Raw genomic sequence first — 17,456 nt, 5'->3', positions numbered from 1 at the left:
AACACCGATCAAAATACCCCTCATTTCTCATGAAAAACAAGAACTGAAAAGACTACAGTGGACTTTATGTTGTCAGCAAACAGCTGGATACATTTTGTCATCATATTTCATTTTCTGAATTGTTGACCTATGAATCTTCTACCTGTTGATGTACATTTATGTTGTCTGTATGGTGTACAGTTGTATTGTCTGTACAGAATTGTGTTATTGTCAGTAACACCATCTTGTTGTGTGTCAGTGAATTATTTTTATACAGTTTTTTTGTTTTATTTACAATATCATTCATTTGTAATTCTTTGCTATGAAAAAGGAGAACTAGACATATGATATTTGATCCTAATACTTATACAGAGTTATTTCAGTTTCTTTAGAAAACTGAGACTCTATTTCTTGCCTTACAATGATTTCAGGTGGAGCTCCTGCTGGTCCAGCTGGGACTGGCAAGACAGAGACTACAAAAGATTTGGCCAAGTCTTTGGCGATACAGTGTGTGGTGTTCAATTGCTCCGAAGGTCTTGACTATAAGGTACGCAAATAAGTCTTATACGAAGTGCCTGTTTTGTTTCACAAGAAATAATTATAAGGGTAGCTAGTGTCTGTACATATAACAACTTGATGAACCCAATTCCTGAGAATATTTATATTTTGTGTCAGGCTTTCAAGAGTTTTGATTGTATTTAGTCACTTAGACCCTCTTGCATACAGTACCTCCACTCTACTTTATATATATATATTTAATCTGACAGGATTAAGGCCATAAAGGTAAGCGTTCACTACATCTTATCGCACTCCTCGTACGAATCGCACGCAATGGATATTTTAAGTGCAGTGCATTCACTGTAACGCTCCATCTCATCGCATCAGATTCCCCTATCAGCTGTTTGAAACATGACGTCGTACGATATTGACATTACTGAGGTTAGGTCTATTAATTATGACTGTTAGCGAATAAGAATTTGCAATTGCTTCATGCATCTTAATTGAAGAGAAAGAAACGAAAGAAATATTGGTTACATAATATATATGTAAGAAATGACTTGATTACTGTAATGAGAACGCCTCAAATTATATAATTCTTCGCAATTTTCTACAAGTGAAATAAGTTTTCTGTCTGCCATTTTGGCACGACACTGAACATGGCACAACATAATAGTAACAGTTGACCAATTAAAATTGATTTATTAAAGAAGGCCATGATTGCACGCATCGGAAAAGTTGCTCATCCGAGAAACGTGGACGGATTTGCCGAGAGCCGATGCGTGCGATACGATGTAGTGAACGTGGTTACATAACAATTACAGCAAAGATAGTCTTTTTCCGATCCGTGCGATTCGTCCGATGAGTGCGATACGATGTAATGAACGCTTGCCTTAAGGCTTCTCTTCCATCTTACCAAATAACACACTTAAATACAAAAAATACAAACACTGATGAAAATAATACATAATATTTATGTATCCGCATATTAGACTCCTCTTATACAAGGCTCTAGGTTCTATACTATCTTCTGTCCCATTACTTCTCCAGTTGTCTCCTCACTGCAAAGAGGAACATCTCCCTTTGTTTATCCTTAAATTACCTACCGTACTGTGTGTCCTGTTATTTCTTCCATTGTCACAGCACAGAAAGGCACATTTCCTTTCTTCTTCTACTGATGGTATCGGTTTTTGCATACCATTCTTCTGAAGTCGGTCATTCAGAGAAAGTGATCAGTGTCAGGTATGAATGTAAAAATGAGTCATAAGCAAGCCAGTTATTCTGTGTAATTTAAATTGAATGTTATTGACTTTGCAGAGAAAATGTATTGGCATTTTTAAACTAATTTATATATTTATTTCCATACTGCTTTTTTTTACATATGTGCATATAAGACCCCCTATATATTTTTTTGCATTAAAGAGAGAGTAAAAAATGGGTCTGATATGAGAGCGAATATGGTGAAATTCAAGTTCTAGCTACCGAATTGAGTTTGCTGTCATATATAATTAAATGTTCAACACAACACTAATCCAACTAAAATGTCAAGTTAGAGTCATTTGCGTGTGGGACACATGCTTGAAAATACATATGGTAGTAATAGCAGTAGTTGTGGTGGTGACAGCAATGGCGGTAATTTATATTATGATGATTTCAAATGCAGAAGCTGTTCAGCATCGAAATTCTATGAAGGTTAGAAATGGGTAATTAATTTTCCTTGGAAGCCATCCATCAGGGACAGAGTTCTTTACATGCCGTACATTTACGAGACAGGACCCACAGGTGTATTTCCCTTCCAGAGGATTTTGTTTCTAATGCCAGGATGACTTTCGACATTTCTGGTCTTCTCTCCTGGTATTGGCTTAGGTGGTGTGGTTGGAGCACGTGGAAGGTGTTATGATGTTATGTTAGGAGGTAAATTTAAATACGTGTATTACAGTGATCCTGTGTAATTGTGAAATTATTAGCAGCCAGCCTGTTTTGCAGAGTTGCCATGTCCACACCTGTGGAGTAATGGTCAGCGCGTCTGGCCGCGAAACCAGGTGGCCCGGGTTCGAATCCCGGTCGGGGCAAGTTACCTGGTTGAGGTTTTTTCCGGGGTTTTCCCTCAACCCAATACGAGCAAATGCTGGGTAACTTTCGGTGCTGGACCCCGGACTCATTTCACCGGCATTATCACCTTCATATCATTCAGACGCTAAATAACCTAGATGTTGATACAGCGTCGTAAAATAACCCAATTAAAAAAAAAGAGTTGCCATATGTTCCTTCTTGTTTTTTTCCTTTTTTCCTTCTTTTTCCACGTTAGCATGGTTCACTGTCATACCCATGAAGGACACGTTTTTGCCAGGTGCAGTATTTCGACTGATGGTGGCTGGCCTGTTGCGGTAGATGATAGATGAAAATTGATGGTGAAGGGTTAACTGCGATTGGGAAGAGTCGTGTCATGGTCTTTGCAGTTGATACATATTATCCCGGCATTCTTCTGAAGGGACTTGGGAAACAACGAACAACTAGTTCGTGGGATCGAACTCCTGATTTCCCGGATGGAAGCTGGGAATGATAATCTTTACTCCACTATGTTTGGTAAAAGTAAAGACTTCATCATTGTCATCATCTTCATCAATCATAGATAAGGGTGATGACTATTCCTGTTTGTCTGATCTCTTCCTCAGACGACTAAGGAGATTTCTTTCTTTTTGATTTGTAATTCAGAGCTTACTTTGGGAATATTCCATTGTCTATTTTTTCTAAATATGAATTCTAATTTTCTTTACATTCGTCTATTCCATTAGTGAATACACAATCAGTTTATTTCTCATAGTGTCCATAAAATTTCGTTATACGCGAATAGGAATAAATTATGATTTGTGTTTTCTTTTAACAGATGATGGGTCGATTTTTTTCGGGGCTGGCTCAGTCTGGAGCCTGGTGTTGCTTTGACGAGTTCAACAGGATTGACATTGAAGTTCTGTCTGTTATTGCGCAGCAGCTCATAACAATTAGGAATGCTAAGGCTGCTAAACTCTCACGGTAATGTTAACTCTGTTTCATTCGTGTTGTGTTTGTGCTCTTTGATAGTCTTTTGATTTGTTTTTATTCGGTTGTACAAAATCATTACTTTGAATCTGAAGCTCAGACTAGATTTACTGTCGCTGTAAAAAATTGTGCCTGAAGTTTTCTAACTTTCGAACCATTTTTTATGTTTTGCCATGTACAAAATGTAGCATTTCCAGTCAGCAACACTTAATAACTTAGCAAAGACACAAATATAATAATAATAATAATAATAATAATAATAATAATAATAATAATAATAATAATAATAATAATAATAATAATAATAATAGTAGTAATAATAATAATAATAATAATAATAATAATAATAATAGTAATAGTAATAATAGTAATAATAGTAATAATAATAGTAATAATAGTAATATACCTGAACCCACGCTTTCAGAAGTTGAAATTGCGATAGAAAATCTGAAAAAGTACAAGTCTCCAGGTATCGATCAAATTCCAGCAGAATTAATACAAGAGGGTGGAAGTGCATTATATAGCGAAATTTATAAACTTGTACTTGCTATTTGGGAAAAGGAAATTGTACCAGAACAATGGAAGGAGTCCATAATTGTACCTATTTTTAAAAAGGGGGACAAAACCAACTGTGGTAACTTTCGAGGAATATCACTTTTGTTGACGTCGTACAAAATTTTGTCCAATATTCTTTTGAGAAGATTAACTCCGTACGTAGATGAAATTATTGGGGATCATCAGTGCGGTTTTCAGCATAATAGATCGACTATTGATCAGATTTTTTGTATTCGACAGATAATGGAGAAAAAATGGGAGTATAAGGGTACAATACATCAGTTATTCATAGATTTCAAAAAGGCATATGACTCGATTAAGAGGGAAGTATTATATGATATTCTTATTGAATTTGGTATTCCCAAGAAACTAGTTCGATTAATTAAAATGTGTCTCAGTGAAACATACAGCAGAGTCCGTATAGGTCAGTTTCTATCTGATGTTTTTCCAATTCACTCCAGGCTAAAGCAGGGAGATGCACTATCACCTTTACTTTTTAACTTCGCGCTAGGATATGCCATTAGGAAAGTTCAGGATAACAGGCAGGGTTTGGAATTGAACGGGTTACATTAGCTTCTTGTCTATGCGGATGACGTGAATATGTTAGGAGAAAATACATAAACGATTAGGGAAAACACGGAAATTTTACTTGAAGCAAGTAGAGCGATCGGTTTGGAAGTAAATCCCGAAAAGACAAAGTATATGATTATGTCTCGTGACCAGAATATTGTACGAAATGGAAATATAAAAATTGGAGATTTATCCTTCGAAGAGGTGGAAAAATTCAAATATCTTGGAGCAACAGTCACAAATATAAATGACACTCGGGAGGAAATTAAACTCAGAATAAATATGGGAAATGTGTGTTATTATTCGGTTGAGAAGCTCTTATCATCCAGTATGCTGTTCAAAAATCTGAAAGTTAGAATTTATAAAACAGTTATATTACCTGTTGTTCTGTATGGTTGTGAAACTTGGACTCTCACTCTGAGAGAGGAACATAGGTTCAGGGTGTTTGAGAATAAGGTGCTTAGGAAAATATTTGGGGCTAAGCGGGATGAAGTTACAGGAGAATGGAGAAAGTTACACAACACAGAACTGCACGCATTGTATTCTTCACCTGACATAATTAGGAACATTAAATCCAGATGTTTGAGATGGGCAGGGCATGTAGCACGTATGGGTGAATCCAGAAATGCATATAGAGTGTTAGTTGGGAGACCAGAGGGAAAAAGACCTTTAGGGAGGCCGAGACGTAGATGGGAGGATAATATTAAAATGGATTTGAGGGAGGTGGGGTATGATGATAGAGACTGGATTAATCTTGCACAGGATAGGGACCGCTGGCGGGCTTATGTGAGGGCGGCAATGAACCTTCGAGTTCCTTAAAAGCCATAAGTAAGTAAGTAAGTAAGTAAGTAAGTAATAATAGTAATAGTAATGGTAGTAGTAATAGTATTAATAGTAGTATAGTAGTAATAGTAATAATAGTAGTAATAGTAATAATAGTAGTAATAGTAGTAATAATAATAATAGTAATAATAGTAATAATAATAATAGTAATAATAATAATAATAATAATAATAATAATAATAATAATAGTAATAATAATAATAATAATAATAGTAATAATAACAATAATAGTAATAATAATAATAATAGTAATAATAATAATAATAATAATAATAATAATAATTAACAACAACAGTAATAATAATAATAATAGTAATAATAATAATAATAATAATAATAATAATAATAATAATAATAATAATAATAATAATAGAATATCTGAAAGAGAATATCTGAACTGGATCATTTGTGATCAGTAATATTAAACGCCAACATAACAACACAAGAAATGTCATACTGACCTAGCTTTATAAATACATCAGCTGATAGCTACATTACTATGTTGTAATCTAAAGAAAAAAATAGTTTTTCAATGGATACCAGCACACTGTGGATTGACTGGCAACCATGCTGCTGATTATCTTGCCAAAAAGGGCTGTGGTACTATTCAGAAACCTGCTATACAATTATCCTATTATACAACAAAAAGAATGATTACTTCACAATATCACAAAATTATAACAAATCATCATATCCAAATTTCCAAAAATAAAAGGTGGGAATCTGTCTCAACCCGAAACATCCCTGGATACCCAAGGAAGAATGCAGTTGCAATTTTTAGACTGTTTATGGGCCACGACTGCTTGGCCAAGCATATATCTCCATAGGATTGGGATATCTCCTTCACCACTCTGCCCCTTATGTGATCTTCAAGAGGAAATGGATCAAAATCATCTTCAACACTGCCCAGCCACTATCAACTTGGCATCCTTGAGTGAAAAATACTGGAGAGTGAGAGAATTAATGATTTCGTTGTCAGAAATTCAGCATTAACAAACAACAACAACAACATTATTATGTTGTAGAACATTGAAGCCTGGGTCGTCTGATATATTATATCTCTGATTTAATAATTTCGGTTAATGAAATCTGAAGAAACTATGTTATAAACTATTCACAGTATGAGAGATTTAGCTGTCAACCACTTCGATTATTTCTTCTGGGTAGAGCTGTTTAGAATTAGGAAAACAGACTAGAAATAAATAAAGTCTCTTAAATATTAGTCGAACATTATTACTAGTAAGTCTGGAATACTGAATTATTTTGATTGTAAATAATGATAGGCCTACAGCCCTTGTTTTTTGTTGGATATAATGTTATAAGACAGAAATCATGAGTCTGACGAATGCATGACACAGATTATGCTGCAATAAACAGGTAAACACATGATACAGAATTCTGAAATTGAAGACTTGAAGTAAATATGGGTCTAAGTGTTATTTTCGTGAAAAATGTGTTTTTACTGGAATAACTATTACATGAATAAGAATTAAAGTTCAGACTCGTTTCTTTATCGTTTTATTAGGCATTCATCCCGACGTGCATATGCTAATAGCTTCAACATATATTGTGACAAATTTTACTCTAAAGTTTTAAAATAGCACTTAGATCCTCATTTACTTCAAGTCTTCAGTTAGTTTTGCGATAAATATTTCACTTACAAGCCAATAGACTACAATTTCTGTAAGAGCATGGATTGCAGTGTTTCCTTCTCTACAACATTTTCCTCTCTCGTGCAGTTTCATGTTTGAGGGACGAGAAATAAAATTGGTTCATCAGTGCGCAGCTTTCATTACAATGAATCCCGGATATGCTGGAAGAACAGAGCTGCCAGATAATTTGAAAGCTCTGTTTCGACCAATTTCAATGATGGTTCCAGATTATGGTAAGATTTTGCATGATATTAAATGTCATTGGCAAGTAAATGTACTAAGATGTTATACTGTTCATAAGTAAAATGTAGACAAGGTTAACCCTGCTTCCCAACCGAACTTGAGTAACTGGTTAGGTTGGACAACTCATTACAAGTTCTGCAGAGTAAGAGAAAGAGAGAGTTCGAAGCAGAGCTGACATGGCTCTGCCACTTCAACTGTCAGTTTTGATATTTCCTTCCATGCCCCCTGTCCTCCCCGTCTCTCTTTCTCTTTCTCTCCAATCTGGCATTTTAGATTCAGTCTTAATGGTGATGTGATATCTCTGGAATACAATAAATGGGTTGTAATATAATATAGTAAATTGTGTAGTTTGGTTAGCTTAATTAGGTTACAGAGTTTAGGTAGTTAGTAGAGATATCAGAGACAAGGCATCTTGATACTGTCCTATTCATTATGTTCTAGCTCTGATTGCGGAAGTCATATTATATTCAGAAGGGTTTGAATCTTCTAAACTTCTGGCTAACAAAATGACTCAGATGTATAAATTGTGCAGTGAGCAGTTGTCTCAACAAGATCATTATGATTTTGGGATGAGGTAAGAATTTTGGTATATATTGCTATGGTACAAATAGCACTGATAATATTTTTTTTAGTTGGTAGTTTAACAACATTGTATCAACTACTGTGTTATATAGCGTAGATAGGATTGGTGTTAGCGATATGATATTTGACGAGATGAGGCCGAGAATTTGCTATAGATTACCTGACATTCGTAGAGAACCTCGAAAAAAACCCAACCAGGTAATCAGCCCAAGCAGGAATCGAACCCATGCCCGAGCGCAACTTTGGATCAGCAGGCAAGTGCCTCAGGCAATTTAGCTTCACCGTTGTCTGTGATAATATTCCTCAATATCATTTTTATATAATGTAATCACAAATCCGGAGCAACTAGGTTATAAACAGCTAGTTACAGATTGGGTCTGGTGAACACAATGAGTTTTTGTCTTTGTTATAATTTCCAGAGTGTGCCTGAAGGCCAAGCACCATCTCATATTGAAAATTTGCAATCTTGGTGGTTTTTTTTTATTTTAGTAGGTTATTTTATGACGCTTTATCAACAGCTTTCGTTATTTAGCGTCTGAATGAGATGAAGGTGATAATGCCGGTGAAATGAGTCCGGAGTCTGGAGTCTAACACCGTAAGTTACCCAGCATTTGCAAGACGTGCTAACCGTTACTCCACAGGTGTGGACTCTTGGTGGTTTCTACATACGTGAAATAATACCACAAGCATTGAGGTTACTCCGGGAATATCTGTTACTAAATCTGAATACAGCAAGCCTATGAAGTAGTCATTATTGCTACGGTTCGCCCTTTGACAATGTATCACTTAATTTGCAGAGCCGTGAAGAGTGTGCTTGTAATGGCGGGCTCTCTGAAGCGTGACAACCCAAAGCTCAGTGAGGACGTAGTGCTCATCCGAGCTCTGCGTGATAGCAACTTGCCCAAATTCTTGGCTGAAGATTCAAATCTCTTCCAAGTAAGTACTGTCCAAACTAACTTCAATATCCGAAATGTGAAACAAGATCTGTAAGATGATCAACTGTGTGTATGTTTATATATACAGGATGGAAGTGATATAAGTGTGCAGATCGAAGAGGGCAATAGATGAATAGAGTACATTAAAATAAATAAAATACCTATTGTGCATTTTATAATTAAGTAATGATTAATTAGAAAATTAGACTGAAAGTGTGTGTAGTTTGGCAACGACGCATCGCCGGATCACCTACAAATACCACACAAACTCGGTCTGAATAGCAGCATTCTGTTCCTTAGTCACAACAGCAGAGTTGTTAGACTTCCTAATGGAGGGAATAACGATACATTACATTTTTTACTTAATTTGCAAGAAAACCATCTATTTTATTGAAAAAAATGCGAAAGGATAAATAATTCCTTATCAGTTTCTCTAATGATAATAGTACTCTCTTTTTTTTTTGCTTCTTCTTCTTCTTCTTCTTCTTCTTCTGCTTACCTACAAGTTTTAGGCCCTATGTCTTATTACGATATCTCAGTTGAATTTAATGATAAGAGTAAAAATCAGAATTGTACAGATAGCACTTATTGAGTAAAATATAATTAATAATTAACATTTACTGGAAAGTTATTTTTTCTGAGAAAAATATTAATTTGAGATTAATGTAGTATTAGAATTTTTTGTTGTACTCTGTCCAAAGAATAAGTTCTTAAAATCTGTACAGTATATTACTTTCACACTCTATATCTTTGATTCGTCATAAAAATGTATTTATGCATTAACCGAAATACAGTGAAAATAAGGTAGTCATCTCTCGCAGATTGTGTGTTACCTTTGTTTGATATTCTGTTCTAAATAGCTAATCAGGGACTTTTCAGAATGACTTAATAAATTTAGATATCTTCAGAACTATTCTCGTGCCTTCCCAATATTACAGCTATATCTGGCTGAACTTACATAATTATGCGAACAATTATTTTAAAAAGTGAAAATTGTAAAATGAAGAACTAGATCTTGCTTAATAGACGACGGCGACATATGATTACTCAGTTAAAAATGACCACTTGTGAAATGTCTCCAGGCAACTAGGTAAAAACCAGTAAATAAGTGAACTGTATCCTGGATTTTTATAACTACATTGAGTACATATATGACGAATACATGAAATATTCTCTAATATACGCCCATTTTTACCGAATTGACTTCTAATGGAACTGTATAATCATCATTTGCAGCTTGTGTACAATTACCCTCTGTTATGTTGCAAGTAGTTTATTTGTCTTATTGCTCATTCGAGATTTTGCTGACTTGCCTGAAGTGAATGATGATTTTGAATCTGTTTTCGGATGCATAGAGTGAAGTATGGTTAGTTTAAGTTAGTGTTTTTTTTTTTTTTTTTGAACAGGGAATTCTCAATGATTTGTTCCCTGGAATTACGATACCAGAGCAGGACTACGGAGTACTACAAGAAGCTATCGTAACAGTAATGGAAGAACACGTGCTGCAACCTGAGCCTTGCCTGATTACTAAAGTTATTCAGTTGCACGAGACTATGATAGTCCGTCATGGAGTCATGTTGGTTGGTCCCACTGGAGGGGGAAAGACCACTGTCCTACAGGTATTACTTGTTTGGCAAGACTGCTGTATAGCATGCTTTGAAGTTCTGAGTTCTTATCTAATAATTTAAAATTAAATTTTATATACAAGATACTTTTCAGCATAATTTACTGTATAATATAATAATTGGTACTGTTGAACAATACATGCATAATGTGGATGTTATATGTTATTTATGAATACGAGAGTAGTTCAGACAGTAAGGTTTCAAATTGCAGCACACTTTGGTATGACGACCACTTCACTGAAAAGTTCATTTCTCTGGTTGCTGCTTCATCAAGACGCTGTATGTGTAAATAAAGTTCCCTTGGTAAAACAGAAACTTTGGCAAATCTGTTATCTGTTGCATTGTTTATGCTTCTATCATAATTGCGAATTAATGTATTATAAAAGTGCATACTTTTTCCCATAATTAAATTTTTTAATTTTGCCAAGTGGGGGAATATTTTTTAAATCTTAGATAATTTTTTTGTAAATAATTTTAGTATTATGAAATGACGCAATTGTTGATTTCCTGTAATATTTTTCTTATATAAATTTTATGGTTATAGGACTTTCAGGATTTCGGACTTAATCACACGTTGCATATGGTATAATATTGCATAGTTACAACAAGATTGCACAGGTCTCAGACTTCTCAAACTACAAATAAAATTTATGCATGTAATCTAACAAACATCTCAGTATATGCATTGTATAAGTGCGATGTGGGATTGCATTGCCTAGTTTTCTTTTTTCGGATAATCATTATGAAATGATACAGTTCACAACCCTTTCAAGTGAGACAGCTGCATATTTTAGATTTGACCAGCATTAAAATTAAATATCCTTTATTTAGAAAGACAGCCAAATTTAAAAATTATTGTCTAACTTGTGCATGTATGTAGCACGACTACATACATTTGGAAGACATTTATAATTTTTTAACTTGTTTGCAAAGTTGTTACAGTTTAGTTTTGTGTAAGTAGTGTAATCCTTTGATGAAATGAATGCTTTACATGAAAGGAACAGAACCCTTTGTATTAATTTCTAATTTAGACACATGAAACAATATTTAGACCTTGTTACCTCGAGCCTAGATACAGATGATGATACTTGGTATAAATTTAAAAGTGTTCAGAATTCTTGTGGTGAATATTTAAAAATGTTAAAATTATTTCATCATATAAACATTTCAATAATTAAATTAATATATTTATTTAAAACTAAAAAGTTTCAGTTTTTTAAAGATGCTTGTTTAATGTGAGCCAATAGTTACAGCTTTCAAAATTTGGCTGTGTGATCACACTACTTGATTGAAAAGTCACCGTGGCAAGATGAGTGATCATTTTTTTGCATGTACCACGTGTCAGCAATTAGAAGGAAATACGAAATAGTTTAAAACATCGTTTTACTTAATTGTATAATGTTTGGAAAATTTTACCCTTTGAGTACTAATGTGTTCAAGAACAGCAAATAACACAATTTTTGGAATAACAAAACATAAAGCAAACAGGCCCTTTTTCGTTAAATTCTTCTGTAACTGTTTTAGCTTTAAAAATGAAGGACTATTCAAATATTTGAAATTGATATCTATTAAAGAAGAATATGATTTACTTGTTGCATTGTCGTTATCACCATCATGGTTAACAAAAGAGCTTGCATTCCTTCATCTCTTTGACTCCTTCAAGGTTTGTCATTTGTTAAGTCTATGAAACGTGAAGAGCAATTTTCAGTTTTAATATTAGAAGAAAATTAATCTTTGACATCGAACTTAATTGAAAGATACAACACTCGTTATTGTCATTCTATTTGATATTTAATAGGTTCAATCTGAATGCTGTCAGGAATAATAAGAAATTCTTTTTGTCTATAGAGAACAGTTTTATTTTAAGGTATTGTCAAGAATAATAACTGCATCTTAAAAGTATGTTCTCAGTAATGTCGATGTTTGTATTTTTTTATACATTTTTATAGTTTTGTGAAAGTAAGTAAACATATAAACAAGACGACAGTAGTATTTATTGTACTGGTATTCTAAGTTCATTGTGCTTCTCAGCAATGTAATGTAAATATAAAATCAAGTCCACCATGTCGTCTTCCTACATATATACATATAACCTGACTAAAATAATGAGCACTCCTTGAACTTCCTGTCTGTCATGTATAGTATTCAGTCACACAACATTTATGCTTAATGTAAGTATAGGATTATCTAACAAAGTAACTGAAACGTAATAACTGTTTTTTTTGTAGGTGTTAAAAAATTCCCTAACCAAATTATATTACAATAAGGTCCAACATCAATACTACAAGCCAGTAAAAACATATGTATTAAATCCAAAGTCTGTAACATTAGGGGAACTGTACGGAGAAGTGAATCCTTTCACATTAGAGTGGAGAGATGGCTTACTTGGTATAATGGTGAGGACTGCTGTACAGGTAAGAATACATCTTAAATAACTCGTAAGATATGTTCATATGTTTCATATCATTACCCTTATCACTATTGCAGCGATCACTAATTAATTGGTCAGCCATAAAAATGCTTGAAATAGCAACAATAATAAGTTCTTGATTGTATGTATTTCAATTTAAACTCCAAGAAAGGTACCTGTATGTGAAGTCTGAGGTTGGTTTCTCTCCATTTTTTATTTATTTTTTCTGTTCAAGAATTTGATAGCCTACTGATAAAACTGCTATAATGTGAATGGGAAGCTTTAGATTTCATCTGCTTCCTAAGATCTAGTCTATAGAGATGAATTTTCAGCCCACAGTGCTTTGTTTTAAAGCCAACAAACCATTTCAGTTTTTTCCTACTTAGTTTGAGCACTGTAAAGATCTGCTTTTATTTTATCCTTTAATTAAAATCTTTGAAAAATCAGAAAATGATTAATGTGTTTCAGTGTGAGACAGATGACCATCAGTGGATAGTGTGCGATGGACCAGTGGATGCTGTGTGGATTGAGAACATGAACACTGTGCTGGATGACAACAAGATGCTGTGCTTGGCTAATTCGGAACGCATCAAGCTCACGCCGTACGTGCACATGGTGTTCGAGGTGCAGGACTTGGCTCAAGCTTCCCCGGCCACTGTGAGTCGCTGCGGCATGGTGTATATTGACCCTGACGAAATTAAATGGCTGCCCTATGTCAAAAGCTGGCTGGCGAAGCTCGACATCACGTTGCCAGAAGACGGTCGTTCTTACATCGAAGACCTCTTCAGCACCTATGTGGAGGAGGGATTTGTCTTCATAAAGAAGAACTGTGATTATGCTATTCATCAGGTACTTTTGTATAACAACGCATAGAATCATATTTTACCACTTAGATTGTTCCGACTTCATATTTATTGGTTGTTGAACTGATAGTCTTAAGTCATATTTAACATGTTATGAGAGTGAAAAATAAACAGCCCAGTTTTACTTTTCTCTTTGATGTTAGTTTAATAGAAGTAATAGTATAATACCTGCCATTTCATTTTCCCAATGCACGTCACCTATTTCATCCTGGATGAATTGAGTAACTGCATTGTCTCTTTGGCCTATCAGACCATTCTTTCTGCTTGGTCATACTACTCTTTTCTTTTTTCCTGGACCTATTCCTTTTTGCCATGTATTAGACATTGGTTCTCTAATGTCTATATTTTGTATTCTGTCATACCATGTCTTTCTCACTAGTTCACAGAGGATTTTCGTATCACTTGTGTCAAGGATTTTCTGTTTCTGCTCAAATTTTTAATTTTACGAAGAAACTGTAAGTACAAAAGTTACAGGGGGTGAAAAAGGAACATTTTGAACATGTTTTTAAAACTGTGTTTTTCTTTTTTTAAGGAGTCTTTTTTTTTTAATGACATCATGTACTTATTTTTCCATTTTTGGATTCTTCAGGTCTCAAAATGTACAAAATACATTTTTTTTTGCCATTTATAAATTATTATTTTGTAAAAATTGCCTCATATTTATAGTCCCAATGTATGTGTTCATAACAAACAGAGAATTGCTTCAGTATATCAATTTATCACTGTGGAGGATATGGAGACCATGGATTAAATAATCATAGATGAAAGCTAATGACCAGAACACAACACGAAATGGAAATATAAAAATTGAAAATTTATCCTTTGGCAAGGTGGAAAAATTCAAGTACCTTGGAGCAACAGTAACAAATATACACTTGAGAGGAAATTAAACGCAGAATAAATATGGGAAATGCCTGTTACTATTCGATTGAGAAGCTTTTATCATCTAGTCTGCTCTCGAAAAAGTTGAAAGTTAGAATTTATAAAACAGTTGTATTACCGATTGTGAAACTTGGACTCTCACTTTGAGAGAGGAACAGAGGTTAAGAGTGTTTGAGAATAAGGTGCTTAGGAAAATATTTGAAGCTAAGAGGAATAAGTTACAGGAAAATGAAGGAAGTTACACAACACAGAACTGCACACATTGTATTCTTTACCTGACATAATGAGGACCATTAAATCAAGACATTTGAGATGGGCAGGGTATGTAGCACGTATGGGTGAATCCAAAAATGCATATAGAGTGTTAGTTGGAAGACCTTAGGGGAAAAGACCTTTGGGAGACCAAGGCATAGTTGGGAGGATAATATTAAAATGGATTTGAGGGAGGTGGGATATGATGGTAGAGACTGGATTAATCTTGCACAGGATAGGGACCAATGACGGGCTTATGTAAGGGCGGCAATGAACCTGCGGGTTCCTTAAAAACCATTTGTAAGTAAGTAAGTAAGATAAAAGCTAATAAAAAAGCAATTGAATAACAGTGGCCCCCGATCTCGACCCATTACATTTTTTTCTTGTAGGGATATTTGGAGTGGGATGTCTACTATAACTAACCACTAGATCTGAAAGAGTTCAAATGAAGCGTTAGGGATGACATGCAATAAATCAATTGAACATTGTTGCTGAAAACATTAAATGATTTCCAAGACAATTGGCGATGAATGTGGGCCATTTTGAACACCTGTGAACTGTTATTAACATGTGACAGAATTAGAACATTGTGAAATTATTGTAAAATTATATTCTATGCCTTATGTTAATATTCTAATGTTGCCTATCAATTTTCCAAGCCATCAGTGTGTTTGTGTGTGTGTGTGTTTTTTTTTTCAATTTATGTAAAAATGTTTTTGTATTTGGTATGTTCCCAGATCTGAAGAATCCAAAAATGTAAAAATAAGTCCATGGTATCATAAAAAACAGACTCCTTGGCGCATTCTTTATAAGTGAAGAACATAATTTTTGAAGACATGTTCAAAATATTGTTTTTTCATCCTGTGTAACTTTCTTCGTAAAATTAAAAATAGGAAAGCTACAAGCAGTGTTGCATACTTTACTCACCTAGTATAGTCATTTCCTGTGATCCGTGACTTCACATCAAACATTTGTGAAGACTGGGACAGAACTAGTAAAAATGAATGAATACAAAAGAGGCTGTCAAAGTTCTTTGTGATATGCTCTACTCAACACGTGTTTTCTTGCAGGTGGATATCAGCAAAGCCACTATGATGTGTAAGCTGATGGAGAGTCTGATGAGGTTGCCAAAAGCAATTGATGTGAAAACAGACAGAAGTCACGTAAAATCCTTCATTTGTCAGGCCTTCGTGTTTTCTTATATGTGGTCCCTGGGTGGCAATATTATCGATAGTTCCAGAGAGATGTTCGAAGTGTTTGTCAGGACTCAATTTGAGGAACATCCCGATGCACGGTAAAGTACAAAATAAATATTCCCACATTGGTAAAAATATCATAATTAATTAATTTCGTAACTAGTAAAGGAGAAGGGGGACAACTCTATTGTTAAATTTTATTTTTTATTAATTTGTGCTCTTTTTAGCATACCATCATCTGGAGATCTGTGGAATGTATTTGTTAGTATTCAAGCAAGAAGACTGGATCTGTGGGAGAGATTAACTCCATTGTTTCAATATAATCCAGCTGTGCCATTCTTTGATATCACAGTGCCAACAACAGAAACCATCAGAATGGGCTACATCATGGAGAGACTTCTTGAAGTCAAGTACCCAGTTCTGTTCACTGGGCTGACAGGTAATTGCAGCCTAAGTTTAACTGCACAAAGTAGCAGTAAGCGATTCTCCATAATTGTCGTGATTCATTTTAGTAATTAAAGAGAACTTGTGTCTCACACCATAGCATCATGGTCTAAGGCAGTGGTTCCCAACCGGTGTGCCCCGGCGCCCTAGGGTGCCGCGAGATATTGAAATAAATAAAAAAAATACTGTCTACTTAAGCCTGAAGTCTTGTAAGGTCTTGAAATAAGATAAGTCAAATTAATTACTCTCATGCACTACAGATCGATTCATTTCGATGTTTCAATTATACTTGTAACTGGCTCTGGCAGATGGCATTACAGCCAATCCCTGCCGAACATTCCCGATCAGTATACTAGTATAGACTACTCGCTTCCTCACGAACATTCCCGAGACTTCGACAGAACAGTATATAAAATTGATGTATTTTTACTAAGTGATTGTAGTAAAGTTTACCGTATTATGTTATGATGTATGTTACTTATTATATCATCTTTCAATAAATGAATATATTAACATGGACTTTTAAGGGTGCCCCTAGTTTTTAATGTTATTCTCAAGGGTGCCGCAAACTTAAAAAAGGTTGGGAAACACTGGTCTAAGGTATCATGCCTTGGACTAGCATTATGGAATGAGTGCTGGTTCGAGTCTTCATGAGAGAGGATCATTTCTCATGAAATTTCGGCCAGTGTATGGAACTGCTGTCTACGCAACATCGTGATGAATTTGGGGAGCTGCAGTAAGTGGCGAAATTCGGTTTTATAAGCTTGCTATAACGGCTGGGGGAATTGTGCTAACTGTACATTACCCCTATACTGGTTGAATGATTGCCTTTCCTCCACACAAACAATCTCGCATTTTTCTCACAGTTTTCTAGCAGCACATGAGCGC

At 34.7% G+C, this 17,456-nt stretch overlaps 1 protein-coding gene across 12 annotated transcripts in view; it reads left to right on the top strand.

The window, feature by feature from the left end:
• The window catches only part of Dhc16F (Dynein heavy chain at 16F), a 166,846-nt gene that overhangs the window by 83,779 nt on the left and 65,611 nt on the right, over positions 1–17,456 (top strand). For all 12 annotated transcript variants that reach the window (XM_069812845.1, XM_069812841.1, XM_069812842.1 and 9 more), the window contains 10 exons: positions 411–526; positions 3,365–3,510; positions 7,224–7,369; positions 7,821–7,953; positions 8,759–8,897; positions 10,303–10,515; positions 12,750–12,935; positions 13,400–13,780; positions 15,999–16,222; positions 16,352–16,563. In XM_069812845.1, the coding sequence (XP_069668946.1) occupies positions 411–526; positions 3,365–3,510; positions 7,224–7,369; positions 7,821–7,953; positions 8,759–8,897; positions 10,303–10,515; positions 12,750–12,935; positions 13,400–13,780; positions 15,999–16,222; positions 16,352–16,563 (1,896 nt within the window). The remainder of the gene's footprint in view (positions 1–410; positions 527–3,364; positions 3,511–7,223; positions 7,370–7,820; positions 7,954–8,758; positions 8,898–10,302; positions 10,516–12,749; positions 12,936–13,399; positions 13,781–15,998; positions 16,223–16,351; positions 16,564–17,456) is intronic.

Source organism: Periplaneta americana, chromosome 16, assembly GCF_040183065.1.
Source record: "Periplaneta americana isolate PAMFEO1 chromosome 16, P.americana_PAMFEO1_priV1, whole genome shotgun sequence".
Lineage (NCBI taxonomy): Eukaryota > Metazoa > Arthropoda > Insecta > Blattodea > Blattidae > Periplaneta > Periplaneta americana.
The sequence above is the reverse complement of the archived record's forward strand: the minus strand, read 5'-3'. Positions and strand labels throughout refer to the sequence as shown.